Source organism: Eschrichtius robustus, chromosome 6 (assembly GCF_028021215.1).
Source record: "Eschrichtius robustus isolate mEscRob2 chromosome 6, mEscRob2.pri, whole genome shotgun sequence".
NCBI classification, from domain to species: domain Eukaryota; kingdom Metazoa; phylum Chordata; class Mammalia; order Artiodactyla; family Eschrichtiidae; genus Eschrichtius; species Eschrichtius robustus.
This window is the reverse complement of record NC_090829.1, coordinates 145,510,748-145,528,543: the sequence shown is the minus strand read 5'-3', so window position 1 is coordinate 145,528,543 and position 17,796 is coordinate 145,510,748. Positions and strand designations below refer to the sequence as shown.

General features: G+C 59.4%; 1 protein-coding gene across 1 annotated transcript; it reads right to left on the bottom strand.

The window, feature by feature from the left end:
• Nucleotides 1-6,670: 6,670 nt before the first annotated feature.
• GATD3 (glutamine amidotransferase class 1 domain containing 3) lies at nucleotides 6,671-16,608 on the bottom strand. The gene is made up of 7 exons (XM_068547185.1): nucleotides 16,394-16,608; nucleotides 16,124-16,176; nucleotides 14,611-14,724; nucleotides 13,580-13,699; nucleotides 11,099-11,191; nucleotides 8,311-8,466; nucleotides 6,671-7,189 (listed from the first exon to the last, which is right to left on the bottom strand). The coding sequence occupies exons 1-7, from the start codon at nucleotides 16,565-16,567 to the stop codon at nucleotides 7,060-7,062; spliced, it is 840 nt and encodes a 279-aa protein (XP_068403286.1). The 5' UTR covers nucleotides 16,568-16,608; the 3' UTR covers nucleotides 6,671-7,059.
• Nucleotides 16,609-17,796: the final 1,188 nt, after the last annotated feature.

The window sequence follows — 17,796 nt, the reverse complement described above, 5'->3', positions numbered from 1 at the left end:
AGGGCATCAGACAACATAAGGCAAAAAGCGATAAAACTGCAAGGAGAAATAGATAGTTGAAGACTCTGACACCCCTGTCTCAGAAATGGTCAGACCCAGCAGGCAGAGGACCAGTAAGGGCACAGTTGAGCTGACCACCGCCATCAATCATCAGGATATAATTGTCATTTATAGACTACTTCAATCAACAACAGCAGGACACACATTCTTCTCAAGCTCACATGGAACATTCACAAAGACAGACCACATCCTGGGCCATAAGACACATCTTAACAAATTTAAAAGAATAAAAATCATACTCTTAGACCACAGTGAAATTAAACTGCAAAGACAGCTGGAAAAGCCCTAAAAACTTGGCGATTAAACAACACACTTCTAAATAATACATGGATCAAAGAAGAAATCTCAAGAGAAATTTAAAAATATTTTGAACTAAGTGAAAATGAGAATACAACTTAAAATTTGTGGGATGTAGCTGAAGCAGTGCTTAGACGGAAATTTATAGCATTGAATGCATATATTAGAAAAGAAGAAAGACCTAAAATTAATAATCTAAGCTTCTACCTTAGGAAACTAAAAAAGGAAAAGCAAATTATAAATTCAAAGCAAGCAGGAGAAAAGAAATAATAAAAATTAGAGCAGAAATCAATGAAACTGAGAACAGTTAAGTTAACAGAGAAAACCAATGAGACCAAAAGCTAGTTCTTCTTTGGAAAAACCAGTAATATTGATAAGCCTCTAGCCAAGCTAACTAAAAAGAAAAAAAAAAGAGGCAAATTACTAATATGAGAAATGAAAGAGGAAACATCACTACAGATCCCATAAACGTTAAAAAGATAATAAAGGAATACTATGAACCATCTATACTCACAAATTAACCTTGATATAATTGACCAATTCCTTGAAAGACACATCCGCCAAAACTACGTAAGAAGAAATAGACAATCTGAATAGACCTTTATCTATTAAAGGAACTGAATCAATTACTAAAAAATCTTCCAAAACAGAAAGTACCAAGCCCAGATAGGTTCAGTGCTGAATTCTACCAAGCGTTTAGAGAAAAAATTATACCAATTCTCTACAGGCTCTTTCAGAAGACAGACCCAGAAGGAACACTTGCTAACTCATTCTATGAGGCCCAGTGACACTCTAATACCAAAACCAGACAAAGACATTACAGGAAAACTGCAGATCAATAAATCTCATGAACACAGATGCAAAAATCCTCAACAAAATATTAGCAAGTCAAATCCAACAATGTTGAAAAAGAATGATACACCACGAGTAAGTGGACTTTTCCCAGGTAAACAAGATGGGTTCAACATTTGAAAATCAATTAATATAACCTGTCACATCGACAGACTAAAAAAGAAAAATGACATGATCACATCAATTGACGCAGAAAAAGCATGTGACAAATTCCAAGACCAATTTATGATAAAAACTCTCAGTAACTAGGAATAGAGGGGAACTTCCTCAACTTGATAAAGATCATCTACAAAAACCTACAGCTAACATCATACTTAATGGTGAGAAGCTGGAAGCTTTCCCACTAAGATCAGAAAAAAGGTAAAGAAAGATGTCCCCTCTCATTACTCCTTTTCAACATCATACTGGAAGTCCTTGCTTAATACAATAACACAAGAAAAGGAAATAAAAGTGATTCAGATGGAGAAGGAAGACATAAAAGTGTCTTTATTCACAGATGACAAGAATCAACAAGAAGCCTCCTGGGAACAAAGAAGCAATTACAGCAAGGTTGCAGGACACAAGGTTAATGTACAACACAATACGGAAGGAGAACAACTTGACTTTAAGACTTACTACAAAGCTACAGTAATCAAGACAGTCTAGGATGGGTAACAGAACAGAGAATTAGATCAATGCAACAGAATAGAGGCCAGAAATAGACCCATGTAAATAGACCCACATAAATCAACTGATCTTTGACAAAACAGCAAAGGCAACGCAATGGAGCAAAGATAACGACGAAAGGTGTTGGAACAGCTGGATGCCACATGCAAAACAATGAATCTGGACAGAGACTTTACACTCCTCACAGAAATTAACTCAAAATGGATGGATCACAGGCATAAACATAAAATGCAAAACCATAAAACTTCTAGAACATTAGAGAAAACCTAGGTGAGCCTGGATATGGTGATGCCTTTTTAGATATAACACCAAAGGCATGATCCATGAAAGAAAGAACTGATAAGCTGGACTTCATTAAAACTGAACATTTCCGGGAATTCCCTGGCGGTCCAGTGGTTAGGACTCCGCGCTTCCACTGCCGAGGGCCCAGGTTCCATTCCTGGTCGGCGAACTAAGATCCCGCATGCCACACGGTGCGGCCAAAAGAAAAAAAAACCCAAACACTTCTGCTCTACAAAGACACAGTCAAGAGAATGAGAAGACAAGCCACGGGCTGAGAAAAGCAATTGCAGAAGAGATACCTGAGAAAAGGCTGTTACCCAAAACGTACGAACAACTCTCAAAACGTTAACAAAAAGAAAATGAACAACAGATTTTTAAACAGGCAAAAGATCTGGAAAGACACTTCATCAAAGAAGATATACAGATGGCAAACAAGAATGTGAAAACATGCTCCAAGTCATAACGTCATTAGGAGAGGGAAAATCAAATAAGCTACCACTCAGCACCTATTAGTATGGCCAAAATCCCACACCCTGACAACACCCAATGCTGGGGAGGACGTGAAGTCCTCATTCATTGCTGGTGGGAACGCAAAATGGTGCAGCCACTGGGGAAGACTGACTGGTGGTCTCTTCCAAACTAAACACGCTCTCACCACGCAATTCAGCAGCTGTACTCCTGGGTATTCACCCAAAGGAGCTAAAAACTTACGTCCACACAAAAACCTGCACACGTGTTTACATCAGCTTTTTCATAATTGCCAAAACTTGGAAGGAACCAAGACATTACTCAGTAGGCACATGGATAAACTGTGGTCCATTCAGACAATGGCGTATCATTTCAACATTAGCAAGAAATGAGCTATCAAGTCAAGAAAAGACGTGCAGGAAACTTGAACGCACATACTAAGTGAAAGAAGCCAATCTGAAAAGGCTTCATACTGTATGATTCCAACCATATGACATTCCGGAAAAGGCACAACTATGGAGACAGTATTAAACATCAGTGGCTGCCAGGGGTGGGAAGAGTGGGGGATGAACAGGTGGAGTACAGATTTTTAGAGCAAACTAGTCCGTCCGACACTACAGTGGTGGGTAAGCGGCATCACACATCTGCCTACGCCCGTGGGACGCACGCCACCAAGAGTGAGCCCCATGGAACCTGTGGACCCGGGGTGAGGACGACGCATCCACGCGGGCGCATCGACTGTAACGGGCGCACCGTCTGGTGGGGGTGCTGACAATGGGGGAGGCTGTGTGCGGGGCGGGGGAGGGTACGGGAACTCTGTGCTTTCCAGTCAACTCTTCTGTGAACCTAAGACTGCTCTAAAGCATAAAGTTCATATAAAACAAACCCGAAAACGTGTTATCAAGGAAGTCTTGCAGGAAAAGGAAGCTGTGGAAGGGCAGGTGCCGTCCGGCGGAGGGGCCACGGGGGCGGCCTGGAGCTGGGCTGAGGGCGGCACCGGGGCCTCCGAGTAAACCCCACGCTGGCCAGCGAGCCTCACACGCATGCACACGTGAGCGTGCGCACACACAGGCCGCAGTCCGTGAGCTGTGGCAAGCCCTCCACAGAGGGGCCCTGGGGCAGGGAGCTGAGGGCTGAGGGGGCTGGCGATACAGACGGGGGGCCAGGCTTTCCAGGTGGAAGGGCCTGCAGGGGTGGTGAGGAGGCGCCCACGAAGGGGCCCAGACAGACAGGGGAGGGGGCAGGGATGGTGGGGTCCAGGAGGGCCGCGGGCAGATGACCAGCCCTGTCCCCGCGTTGCCCGCAGGAGGCGGCTGGGGGGAGGCTCAGGGAGGCCACCCAGCCAGGCCTGCTCAACCCTGGGAGCCTGCACCAGACCCAAGGATGGCTCTGCAGCGCCCCCGGCGGCCTGGCCCCCACCAAGGAGCCTCCAGGCACCCACACGGCCCCGGCTGTCCTTGAGCTGCCCGGCCGCCCGCTGGGACCGCTCTGCACACACAGCCACCTGTTCGCTCCGCCTCTGTTCCTTGCGGAGACGGTGCCCGTCCCCTCCCTGACCACCCTCCTGCCCGGCGGGTCCCCCGGTACCCTCAGGCCCCGGGCTCGCCTGCTCGCGGACACGCCGTCCCCCAGCCCGGGCCCCGGGAGGGCAGGGTCGTGTCCCCGTCCCCTCCCCGCCGCCGCCGGCTCTGCGACGCTGCCTGGCACGAAGCAGGCGCTCAATCCTCGTCAAGCGAAATCGTGCCTGGACTCCCTCTGGCTCCGGGCTGCTGGGGCCCCTCTCGGGCTTTGGAACGTTTCAGACGTTGCCGGAGCCAGGTTCTCTGCCGGTCCTTCTGCCTGACCCGGGCCCCCGCTTCGGGGACCCCCTCCCAGGACTGGCGCCAGGGTTAAGCGGGCAGATGCAACGTCGCCAGGACAGCGTGTTGGCTGTCACCGGACTTCACCCCCACGGTGGCCACCCTGGACCGGGCGACCGGGCATGTCGTGTGGAAAAGTCCAGGGTGGACAACAGGGAACTGTGAGGTGACACCGAGCGACCACACAAACATTCTCTGGGGGCTTCCTTGAGAGTTCGCCCTGCCCTCTCTGGTCGCGGGCCCTCGGGCGGGTCACGGCAGGTGGCGGCAGAGGAGGCGCCATCCAGGCCGCCTGCTCCCCGGGGGTCTCCACCCCTCGGGCACTGATGCCCCACCGCCCCCGAGACCGCCCCCGCCCCGCTCCTGCGAGGTAAACTCAAGCAAGTGGGGCCCCAGGTGGCCTCGCAGTGACAGCTCTCGGGCCACTGCAGCCCACTCTGCTCTGCGGGCACATCCCCTGGCATTTCCAGAAGCGATGAAATCAAATGCAGAGCAGGATGACTCAAAAACACCAATTCCAGACGAACCGCTGATCTAAACACGGAGGTGAAACAACCGTTAACACGGATTTCAGAGGCTAACACAGGAAAATGCCTTCATCCCTGGGGGAGGGAGTTTTCTTCCACAGAAAGACAGAAAAACACAAACAGTAAAGGGTGATCAACAGGCCAACATTAAATCAGGAGGAGACCACTTGGAACGAAAAGACAAAGTGGGAGAAAACATGTGTGATCCATTTAACTGACAAAGGACCTGTAATCAGAGCACAAAGTAGCTCCAATCACCAAACACGGACGGACAACCGATAGCGAAACGGCCCGAAACTCCAACAGACACTTTGCCAAAGAGGGTCCCCAAAGGGCCAGGTAATAAAGAGAGAGGAGATGGGACTCAGCAGACATCAGGGAGAGGCCAGAGAAAACCACGGGAACACCTTCCACAGCCACCGGGGTGGCAGGAATGAAAAAAGGAGGTCCAACAGACCCCAGGGCCAGAGGCCCGTATCCTGGGGCGGGGCACACGGGAGCCGAACACACCACTCCACCCCCGGAGCCCAGGGGCCACGCTCACGGGACATGGACGGCCAGCGGAGAACCCTCCAGACACGTTTCTGTAAAGGAACGTCTCGCAGCCAGGACACACACCATCGCCTGGGCACCCCCCTGGAGCCGAGCGGACCCGGGCTGGTGATGCTGTGGTCTCTGGATCCAGGCGGCAGGTCATTCCATGAAAACTCACCGAGGTGCACACCTGTGACTTTGCCTTCTTCTATGTGCACGTGCACGTACACACACACACACACACACACACAAATCTGTAAAAGATGTTTCCGTGAACAAGTTTCTTAGGGTGAGCCGTCACCCTCAGGTCCCCGACCTCCGACGGGCCCTGCAAGGCTCTCCTGAGCAAGGACGACGTTGGCCGGTGTGGCTGGTGCCTGCAGGTGTGCCTCGGGGGCTTGCGTCCCATGGGACCCAGCGTCGTGGGAGGACAGGCCACCAGAGAACAGAGTTCCCATGCAGGGAAGACTGCCTGACGTGAGATACCAAGGGAGCTAAGCCGATCAGGGGGGCGTGGTCTCGGCCCGGCCCTCCCCGAGCTCCCCGAGACCCTGGAAAGCTGCTAGAGGCGCGTCCGTTGTTTCACCTGATGTGGCGGTGGAGCGGGGTGAGGGGCGGCGTGGGCGACCTGTGACTGCACTCCACCCCCAGGCCACCAGGACACAGCTCAGCGTGTGCTGGACCCGACTAAACAGCCCGCGGCGTCGGCCCCGGCAGCTTTCGCAGGACCAGACGAGGACGCGGCGGCACCGAGCACCCGGGGCGCCATCCTGGGTCACGGAGGACAGGCCGGCGGGGCTGTGCTGTGACGGGCGAAGCCCCCAGCGAAGCGTCCCAGGACAGAAACCACACGCCCCCGGAAAGGCGCCAGCCAGCCTGCCGGCTCACACTTTATTGCTCCACCTGCAGGTCCACACACAGGCTGAGCACCTGCACCCTCCCTTCCTGAAACAAGGAGACCTGAGTCTAAGGTACGGGAGCCTCGTGTGTGCCCCTCACCTGCTGGGCTCAGGGGGCCTGGAACGGAGCTGCCCGTGTCTGTTTCGTAAAGAAGTTTCCTCTCCCCAGCCAAAGGGCCTGCCTGCTCTAGAAAGCCGCTGACTGTTCTAATTAATACGTGCTCACTCCAGGTTAGAGAAACTTTAATTTTCAGTGAGATGGTATTCTGGTTTCCCGATTAGATTTGCAAACTTAAAGAATGTTTCCTTCCAAACACTAAGTAAGGTGCTCTGAAGCGAGTCCGGCCTAGGACTGTGGTCCTCTCTCTCCCTTCTGCTGGCGCAGAAAAGCAGACTTGATCTTAAGCTTGAAGCTGCACACGAGTCCAGGTGCCAGCGCCCCTCTCAGAGGGTGGGCCTGCCGCCCTGGCCTCACTCCTTGAGAGGGAGTCTACCCCGACCCCAAGCATGTCGCGAGCGCCCTCCTTACAAAGAAAATGCCTGCAGGTTTAAGCGAAGAGATCAGTTCCTGCCCGGTTCCAAGCTGACAGGCGAGCAGCCCCGGCACCGAGGGCCTCACTTGCTGGCGAGTTCCAGCACCTTCCGCACCATGGCCCCGAGCCCGTCGTGAACGTGGTGGAAGGCGGTGTCACACATGAAGGCCGGGGTGGTGACCACCTTGTTCTTCTGGTCCACGTGGGCCTCGTGCACACAGGTTATGGAAGAACACTGCACGGCCGAGGGCAGAGCGCACGTGGCATCAAGCACCGCCCACCCCCTCCCAGGTGCGCATCCCACCCCCACCCCAACGGCACCTGGAAGGGGCTTGCTGCGCCCCCTGCGCTACTTTAACTGAAGACCCTGGAACCTGACCCCACGGGCCGCTTCCTAACACACGTCCCAGCAGCGGGCCTCACGGGACCCATGGCTGCCGACGCGGGCCGGACGCCCGAGCACCAGCAGGGACCCCGGGGCCACCCTGAAGGCAGCGACAGCACCGCCATCCTTCGCATCGAGAGACTGCATTAGAGGCTTGTCCGAATGCCCGCTGTGAGCACGCGGCGACCGGACCCGGGCCCCAGCCTCAGCACAGAGGCGCCTCACCTCCTCCCGGAGACCTGCTTCCTGGGCCAACGCCAAGCCCCAGGCCCCGGGCTGGCCGCTCTGTGCTGGACGGGGAGGGACATTCACACCTGAAACTGCCTGCAAGTAGAGACACACCGAGGAGCGCGCGCCCCGGCCAGGACAGACGCCGGAGGATAACGGGCTGGTCTCCTGCACCGCCTGGGGCCCCACGCTCTTCTGCTCCTGACTCTGGCCCCCACGGAGACCCTCGGGTCCAGGCGCAGAGCTGGAGGGCGGGCAGCCTGTGGCCTGAGGCCCTCTACGCCCGCAGCGCACCCTGGTGACCTCAGGACACAGAGGACCCGCTTGCGGGAGGAATGGGGGCAACTCTCCATCTGCGCCACCCAGGGGACTGCCACCAGATAAAGACGCGCGGCCCCCTCGCCTTCCACCCCAGCCTCTGGCCTGACACCGGGTACTCACTCTTCCTCCGCCACAGGCAGCGCCCTACCCCACCCCCCGCGAGCCCACGCCGTCTCCTCACCCGACCCACCGAGCCCCGGGCCTGGGGTGTGCTGAGCTCAGCCAGCGTCACTGCGGGGACTTGGGAACGTGACCACTGGACGGCGGAAGAGTCACAGCCTCGGCCGCTACGCCCCTCCACGCACATGCCCTGGGCGCCCCGGCTGTGCAGCACCCCAGGGCGGTCCCGAGGGGCCAGAGGGGGGTTTCCCACGTCGCCCCCGCTGCTGAAAGGATATGGTCACTCCCGTCACACAGTGCTTGGCACCCAGGGCTTTGATGACCTGCGCGGTCCCGGCATGCGGCCACTTGCCGCCTTCCTCCTGCTCGTGGCCCACGGTGACCTCGACACTTCTGAGCACTTTGGCGGCGAGGACAGGAGCGATGCAGCACAAGCTGAAAGGCGAGGAAAGGAGGGTCAGCTCGGGGCTGTGCGTGTGGCCGCCAGGCCGGGGGCCCAGCAAGGCATGCGTAGAGAACGCGGCCAGCCTCGGAAAGGGGCACAGACACCAGTGCCGCGGCGACGGAGGACCCAGGCCACAGCCTCTGCCAGCTCCGCGGGCTGGAGCCTGCCCCTGCCCCCGGGCTGCCCGTGGCGGCTGTGACCGGTGGAGCATGGCAGAGCCTCCAGGCACCCGGCGCCAGGCTGGAGAGCGGCGGAGGGCAGCCAGCTGAGCCCCGGCTGCCGGACACGCACCAGGCACCTGACACGGCGCCCAGGGCGCAGAGGTCCACCCGGAGAGAAGGCCACAGATGGCGGCGCTGTCTTCGGCCCAAGCTTTAGGGTGGTTTGTCGCACAGCCACTGAGAAGCCCAGCTGTACTGACCGGCTGAGACCCAGACCCCTTCTCCGGAGGGGGCGCAGGAGACCGGGGCACACGGTCCAAGCAGCAGCCTCGCCTGACCCGTCGGTGCGGAGCCAAGGGCCCCCCGTCCGAGCAGCGTGCCGAACCCTCCCCGACCCCCCGTGAGCAGGCTGTCCCCAGAGGCGTCCGAGCCCTGCAGGTTCACGCGGGACGCCTGCCCTCGGGGCTCCTCCGAGGTCCTGCTCTTCACCAGGGGGCCCCCCAACCGGCAGCTCCTGAGCCCCTGGATCAGCCAACACGGAGGCCTCCAGCAGCCAGGCCCCACCAGTGCCCTGCCCCCAGCGAGAACACGCATGACACCTGCCACAGCTGCTCCAGCCGGGCCGGTCCCCACTCCCCTGGGGTCCACACCCCTCTGGGCCGTGCCCCACCTCCCCGTCTGCTCAGCTGGTCCTCTGAGCTGACGCAACACAATGTGGCGAGAACGCACCTACACGCTCGTGCAACGCCGAGACAACCGCCACAACCCGTTCAGGGACCCCGAGACAAACCCCCTCAGCCCCGGGCAGGTGAGGGTCATCGGGATGGCCATCTCGGGAAATCTGTCACGTCACCAGGTCCCCAGGCACCTGACTCTGTGGGCGACGCCCGAGACGAAGGCCAGGCTGCCTGCCCGTCCTTGGCCGGGGACGCCGACACAGGCTGCCGGGGGCTCCCGCACGGTGGGGAGGGAAGCACGGGCCCGGCGGCAGAGCCGGCCGGACCCCTCGCTCTGTCTGTGCTTCTGACGAGCAGGTCAAGGAGTGACGGGGCGGCCCGGAATGGGGGTGAGAGGTGCCCTGGCCCGGAAAGGGCGTTTCGCACGTGGCCAGACGACGCTACTGCTTTTGGAGACAGACGAGTGACCTGCCTCACGAGGGGCTGAATGGAGCTGCCCACGGTGACACGGCGGCCGGAACAGGACCGTGTCACCACCCTGCACCCCCCACCCCAGGGCGGGCCGGGTTCTTCTCCAGCTCAGCTGAGAAGTGTCTGTTCACTCAAGAGGACACGGTGCCCGCCGTGAGGTGGCCAAGCTGCTGGGCTTCTGTCCCGTTTGTTGTGCTGACTTTCTAGAGAAAGGGAGCTGGGTCCCCGCCCCGGGCGCTCGCCCCCACACACCGGTGCTGCCCCGGCGGGGCCCCCGGGAGGTGATCGGCTGGGCGCTGCGAGGGCAGGCGTGCTCCTGGGCTACGGCCGCTGGTGGGGGGTGCCCGGGACGCTGAGCGGGCAGGGCCTCCAGTGAGTGGCCGCAGGTCTGGGAAGGACGCTGCCCCTGGTGGACTGTCCGCTGCAGCCTCTGTGCCCCGTTCAGACCCCGTGCTCTAACATCCTCATTCCTCTCCAGCTTCCAACAGAAGGCGGCGAGTAGCCACGTGATGGAGAGCCTGGCGGATTTTGTTTTTAGCGCATCTGTGCAGCGCTGTGCTCCTGGGACGACTTCCCCGGCCAGGGACGACTCCAAAGCGTGCGGCCCACACGCTCCAGCACCGGCGTCGTGCGCCGACGCCCACGGCAAAGCAGCACCGAGGAGCCCTCCCCCAGGACGCTCGTGGGAAGGGCAGCCTGACAAGCAGGTCTGACGACGGGGTCGCCGTCACTCGTCCGCAAGCGGCTCCTGGTGTGGGTTACGACTGGCCTCACCCGTCTGCCAGGCTGAGGACCCCGGGCCGGGCTGTGAGCAGTGGCTGGGCCCGTGAGTGTGGGCCCAGGGTGTGGCCACCGCAGGATCCAGTCCCCAAAGAAGGGCAGCTGAGAGCGACAGGGGTCGGGAATGGTGCTCACGGCAGCCGTGGCACGAGGAAGGACAGGGGCCAGCTAGCCGAGGGGCTGCTCCAAGCCAGGACGGGAAGGCGGAGGCCAGGCATCGGGAGAGGACTGGCAAAGGCTGGGGGCCACGGAAGCACTGGGGAGCCTTCCAGACCCTGAGAGGATCATCCCCTCCCCTCCTCACTAAGTCAGCAAGAGAAATTAACGTAACCATACGACCACAGAATTTTCAGAGCCGGAAGGCACCTGTGAGGTCACACGAAACCCCCTCAGTTATAACGAGGAAAAGGGCTGAGAGTCTCCAAGACCACACAGCTCCAGGCGCCATCTCCTGGCTGTGAGCTACGGCCTCGGCCACGGGCTCCGCCACCGCCCCCGCTCCGCCACCGCCGGGCCCGCTGGGCCGCACGTACCCGATGGGCTTCCCAGCCTGGTGGAACTCCTTCAGGACGCGCTCCACGTCTTTATTCACCTTGCAGTCGCCCCCGTCTACGGCGAATGTGCTCCTGCCACGAGAAGAGGCTTCCTCAGACCGCAGGGCTCAACATCTGCCTGCCCGGGGAGCCCCCGGCCCCACCCCCCACCCCCCACCCCCCGGGATCCTGCGTGCTCCGCGCACTTCTCAGCAACTGCAGAGAGTAACACGTGTGTGCAGGCACACGTACGCGGCCTTCCACGTAATTACACGTAGACGTGTGTATCTTTCTCTGTTTTTTGACACATAAAAGCGGCATGGCAGGGTGAAGGCAGGGAGGCCAGCAGAGGCGAGGGGAAGCTGACCTGCAAGCGCTCGGGCCATGAGCTCGGCCCACCCAGGAACAGCAGGACGTGCCACTGGCCCAAAACCAGTGACAGATCCTGCACTTCGCTAACAAGGAAAAGAAACCCGAATCAAACAAGACCCCGTCTTTTTCACCAGAGCAAGACCGCTGGGGCGTCTGGAACGGTCTCCCTCCCAGTCGGTGGGCTCACACCAGTACCATCTCCTTGGAAGGCAAACTCAGACCCATCAAATTTCAAAGGCCACGCGCCTCTCTGCCAGGAGCCCCATCCCGGGCGTCCTCGGCCTCGTTCACGTGGTCGATGCCTCCACCCCGGGCACCCGGGGCGTCGCGTGCACGACGGGACAACCTGTGGGCGTGAGGGATGCCGGCTACCCTGGAGTGCTTTCTCGGTGCGCAAGCGTCTCAAAACAGGCCAGATCATATACTTCAAATACACGTACATCAGTCGTACCTCCAAAAGCTATCAAGACGAAAGAGAGAACGGGCAGTCCCGGAGTCCCACCAGCACTGGGTCGCCTACGCAACGGGATCTGCGTGTGTGGCTGTCAGACATTTAAGGAAAAAGCCTCAGCGTTAAGTGAAAGACACAAAGTGCAGAACGAGAGGCTACCATCTGGTGGGATTTTTAACGCAGACATATACGAGAATCTCTCGGAAAATGAAAAGCTGGCAGCGTTGCCGGAGGTGATCCTGGGGTCCCAAGCAGGAAGAACTGGGTTTCCACAGTGAATATGTCACACTGACCCTGCCTGCTGCCCCTGTGCACCGCACAGACCGCTGACGTGGAGCCGGCCTTTCCTCTGGAAAGGTCAGGAAGGCTGGGACCAGTGGCCAGAAATCACAGCTTCCCCCAGGGGTCTGGCAGGCCACAGACGTGGACGCTGAGCCAAGGCCCTGCTTCCTTGTACACCGAGACGCACCACCACTAAGTCACCCAAGGCAGGTTGTCAGCCTCGCCAGGGACATAACCCCAACGAACCCTCAAGCTACCCTCACGCCAGGCGAGGTCTAAGGGCTGAGGGAAGGCACAGGGTCTGTGAATCCAGCTCATCTCTCAGAGAAAGAAACCCGATCCCGTAAGAAGGACAAGCCCAGCCGACACAGACTGTGATCCGCCGTCTCCCGCAGGGGGCTCAGGAGGATGGCGATGCAGGGAAAGCACTCCCAGGCTGGCTCTGGGAGAGGGAGTGGACACGAGGCGGGGCAGGGGTCCAGGCGGGAGGAAGGACTGTGGGAAAACCGGTGGGAACGTGGAGAAAAGAGGTACTCTGGTGACGCCCGAAAGCAGAAAGGAGCCTCAAGATGTCAGGATGCGGAAGGACCGAGAGCAGAGGTGGACCCCAGGGAACATAACCGCCTCTGCCCCCGCTCCTGGGTGCACGGCGCCCGGACAGACAGAGCGCCAGCTGGCAGGCCCTCGCGCTGCCGCGGGAACCTCAACGATCAAGCCGTCAGTCAACTGACCAAAACGCATGTAGTCCGGGCTGTGACGCACGCTGCACCGTGTTTAAAGCCCCAAAGCCGCGGGGCGCAGCTGCTGGGTGCTTTCCCGCAGCCCTCGAGCCCCCTCGAGCCCCCTCCGTCACGGAAGCAGCAGCCCCGCGCCACGTCGGAAGGGATGTGCCGGGCCAGCAAGGCCAGCGCAAGAGAATTTCTATGAAACGCGGAGAAGAAAGAAAGGAACGAGAGAACAAAGAGAGAACCTGAAACCCAAAGCACATCACGGCTGTGGTGTGATGGCCTCCCAGGCTTGAGGTCCGGTTACCGTGGCAACAACCCAAAGAGCAAAAAAAAGAAAGATCTCCCTTTCTCTGGTCAGGACCGTCCTCCAAACGGCCCAACCGGAAAGGCACCTTTCCGCGCTGCAAGGTCCACAGGAGCGCAGGTGTCTGCGGGGAACACGTACAGGGACGGGTTCTGACGCGACGAGACCCCCAGCACCGCACCTGGACGGCCAGGTCCCAGGAGCCTCCTCCCACCGGGGTTCCCTGTCATGGGGCAGCTGCGTCGTCGCTGGGCCAGACCCCCCAACAGCTGCTCCCGTCACCACCGTGTGCCCATCTAACGGTCCAGGGGAAAAGCAGGAGAGCCCCGAGCCGATACACGTACAGGTTTTTGGCGGCTCCGAAGCCCCCGGGGAAGACGGCCGCGTCGTGGTCAGCAGCGCTGAGCTTGGCCAGGTCGGTGATCTTGCCGCGGGCGATCCTCGCGGACTCAGTCAGAACGTTCCTGGGGAAGGGCGGAGAGAGGCCCCCAGAAGGTTCAGTGTGTGCACAGATGGGAGAACGGGGCAGGAAGGCGCCTCCACGAGACAAGAGGACCTGTCCTCCCGGCTCACAGGCAGTGCGGGTCGCTCCCTAGAAAAGGCGACACAGCGACAGTGACCACAGCGGGTCTGTGCTCGAAACGCCCTCTGGAGCCCTTTCCGACGGGCGCTTCCGAACCACCACGCCTAGTCACCCGGACTCCTGCGTCAGGCAGGGCCACCAGGCAGCACTTAGCGCTGGGAATGGATGGTGATGGAACCGCGGGGGGAGCGTTAAGAAGCAACTTCGAGGGACGAGTGAGGCAGCCCCAGGACCGGCCGCAGAGGGAGCTCCTCCCAGCCCCGGCTGCGCGGCCCAGGGCCAGGGTCCTGACTGGGCCGCAGTCCCAGGAGACGGCACCGCGGCTCCTTCCCACCGTCCCATCTCTCACTGTCTGCACCCGCTGGAGGGCACCTGGGAACCACAGCCCCCAGGGGTCATAGCCCTGCAGTCTGGGCCAGGCCGGAGCGGGGAGGTGGGTCTCAGCGGACGCGAGGCCGGGGCCACACTCCCCTCAGGAACAGAAATGCTGGTGGGAGCTGCTCACGGATACGTGGGTCCAAACAGGTGAATGAGGTTTCAGACCAAACGAACGCACAGGCCTTGGGTCAGAATGAAGGTACGAGGAGCTCACTCGGGGGGAACCTTCCTCCACTGCTCCAACAGTGCTGGACGGTGAGGAACGTCCTGAGGTCCAGCACAGCCTCAGGACCACTGCTGTGAAGTCCACTTAAACGTGGACTCGGCTCCCAGCTAAGATGAAGCAACCGCGCGCAGGTTCTCGGGGGAGTTTCAACCCGTCCACGTTCAAGGACGAGAAGGAGGGGCCCGTACCTGGTTTCGCCCTCAGAAGGCTGCCCCTTGGTGTGGTCAATCACGTGCATCTGAGGGATGTCAGGAGCAAAGATCTGGACCTCGGCCCCCGCACGGCTCAGATGAACCAGTATCCTGCACAGGAGGGAATCAGGCCAGACTCTGACATGTGCCTGGCCCAACTTTACCTGCCACCGGGTGTTTAAAAACAGGGTTTTAGGTGACTGACAGGTATACACTTCTCACATAGGTTAACAATCTCCTTGCTTTGCAAAAAGTCACGATTGGCTTGCTAACCACCCAAATGCCCTCTATTTGAGTTTGCTGTCACTGAACTGGCCTGTGGAGACCAGCTAGCCTCCCCAAGCTCCCTTTACAAACCAGGCTGTAGGGATGGGTGGCCCGGCAACTATCACAGCCTGGATGTCTGCATTCCCAGGCTCCTTCTGGGTGTTCTTCCTCCCATGGGCCAACTGACAACTCAAGAGGTTGAGGAGGGCTTTTGGTCTCCAAAGTAAGTTCAGTTCCTGGTCTCCCCAACCTTCCCCTCATGGGGGTGGGAGACACGCAGGCAACCCTGGGGGCTTCTGACGATGCCAGCATCTACCAAGGGTTGCTCTGCGGCAGGTCCGAGTCCAAACACCGGCACGAAATCTGTCCCTGGCAGTGCTGTCACTACCCACTTCCAGAGAGGGAGGAGACACGAGACCCCAAGACAGATCACAGCCGTTCCCTGGCAGGGCCGGGACCCCTGGACTTGGGTTCAGCTCCTCAGAACCTCGCTGGCACTCGACCTACAACTCCTCGCTCTGCCCAGGAGGTTTCAAGCTGCTGGCTATTCCTCGCCTCCTCCTCTCTCCTGCCCCACCCCGCTCAGCCCCCCTCAGGAAACTCCTGGCCCTCTCCACCCACCAGCCCAGCACGCTCTGGAGTTCCCTCTCTGTCCGGCCACCGCCAGCACACGCTGGCCACGCCCAGCGGCCACCCCCAGCCCCCAGCCTCAGGCTCCTCCCCGCGCTTGGGAGGGGCGTGCTCCCCAACCACTACCTAACCCTCCCCTTCCACTAACTCTGAACCTGACAGCCCCTCAGTCCTGCTCGCAGGAACTTTTAAAATAAATCAGTCAAAGGACAGACCGCTCGGCAACAGCTGACAGGCTACCCCAGTGACATCTGTCTACAGCGAGGTCACTGCACAGCCCTTAAAAATCATGCCGTAAAGACGGAAAAGAGTTCTCTCTGATTTCCAACACGCAGGACCGTGTGATGCCAATGTTTACAACACGTGGGTGTGGAAAAACAGCAGAGCAGATGTAAGTGGCTACCACTGCGTGACAGCATCACAGATGATACTAAAAAGCTCATTTTGTGTCTCCCTGTACGTCACACGCATTGAGTTTAAACGTTGTCCGTCGCGCCTCCCTGAGTCTCGTCCAGCAGGCCTCTCTGCCTCCCTAACCAGCAGGAAGCCTTCTCCGAACGGTTCAGGAAAAGGGGGACCGCCCCTCCCGCGGGCGAGCCGCCCAGGGGCTTACGATGAGGCCTCGTGGAGCTCCGTCCCGTCGTAGACCCCGCATCCGGACAGCACCTGCGGGAATGGAGGGCCGGTCACGGGGGTCACGCGGTCCACCGTGCGGGCCGACCGCCTCCAGCGGGGGGGGAGGGGCCGACCTGGAGGGGAGGGAGGTCAGCGCGAGGGAGGCGGTGGGCGGCGGAGGGGCCGCCCGCGGGCACCGGGAGGGTGGGAAGGCCGACCTCGGCGACCCGCCCCTCGTCCCCACGCCCCGCCCCGCCCGTCCGCTCACCACTGCGACCCTGGCCACGGGGCGCGGCGCGGAGGCGTGGAGGGCCGCGCGCGGAGACGGCGCCCGTCCGCCGAACGGCAGCGGACGCAGGCCGGGGCGCGGCGCGAGGGCGGGGGTCAACGCCAGCCTGGACGCCACCAGAGCCCGGACGGCCGCCATCCTCCGCGAGGACATCGGGGTCGCAGGGTCACGGTGAGCGGGGCCGCGCCTGCGCACAGCCGCCGCCCTGCCCGCGAGCGCGCCGGTGGGCGGGGCCGCACCTGCGCAGTCGCCCGTGGCTAGCGCTCAGCCCGGCAAGGGGGCGTGGTTCTGCAGTGGGTCAGCGCGGCTTCGGACACCGTCCCCGTTCCGCCCCGCGGGGGCGTCGCCGGGCGGCGCGCAGGGTCGCGGTTGCCGAGAAGCGCTGCGCTGAGATACGGGCTCTGGAAAGTTAACTTCAGTGTCGTCAGGAGGCCTCAACGTGGCTCCGCGACACCGAGTGGCCGGCGCCCAAGTGTCCAGTTCTCATCTGCGCCCCCCTTTCCCGGCCGCTGAGTCCGGGCCGGAGTGAGGCCCTCCCGCTGCAGCGGTCCGGCGCCCCTCCCCCTGCTGCTCTTCGCGTTTCTGTTGACGTGGGTCCTTTTGTAACCCAGCTGGTTGTGGAGAGGAAAGGCCAGGTATGAGACCAGGTCTTTGCAGAGAAAGAGGTTTATCATAGTGGGGGGCCAAGCAAGAACGGACGTAGAGGTGCGGTGCGAAACTCAGATCTGTGTCCCGCGGGCTGCTGAGGGGGTATTTATCAGGAAGTAGGGAGCAAGAAGGGGCGGGGGCTCGGATATGATTGGTGGAAAGTAAGTGTAAGTTTCAGTGTAAGTATCAAGAGATCTCCTGCGCAGGCGCTGGGGCTGCTCATTAAGCCTCTGACCGGTTGCGGGTGCAAATTGGCGGTCCCAGGTGTAACATGCAGTGGGGTTTTGGCCCGTGACGTCTAAAGGTCACTATTGTAGTCCCTCGTTCTAGTCCTTCAGTGTGGCTGCGCAGTGCTCAGTCGGCGGGGCTGTCAGCAAGTCTGTTTCCCTGGTCCTCTGCAGGAGCTTGGTGTTCTCTGTGTCATTTTGTTTCTACCTCGTGGGCCTTGTAACTCACAAGTGGTGATTTCAGTCCATGCCTGTCTTTGGATCATTCCTCAATCTTGAGGGATGAGGGGTGACCACCGCTCTAGCCGCTTTCTGCTGCTAAGGACGAAGGCCCAGCAGGGGCTTGAGGAATGAAACAGTTTGGCGTCTAGCTGTACACATTCTAGGGTATTCAAACTGGACTATTGGAGGTGTTGGTATGCCCCCAATTCAGGGTTGACACGACAGAGGCATAATCTGGTGGCCTGCAGTCTTTGAGAGACAAACTTGACATGGAAGTTAAGAATT

What these genes read in the sequence shown, in the direction of transcription:
- GATD3 (XM_068547185.1), bottom strand. Translation starts at nt 16,567, where the DNA reads ATGTCCTCGCGGAGGATGGCGGCCGTCCGGGCTCTGGTGGCGTCCAGG. An exon ending in TTCGGAGCCGCCAAAAACCT is followed by an intron (nt 11,192 to 13,579) that starts GTACGTGTATCG and finishes TTCTCGTGGCAG; the next exon opens with GAGCACATTCGCCGTAGACG. An exon ending in CACTGTGTGACGGGAGTGAC is followed by an intron (nt 7,190 to 8,310) that starts CATATCCTTTCA and finishes AACCTGTGTGCA; the next exon opens with CGAGGCCCACGTGGACCAGA.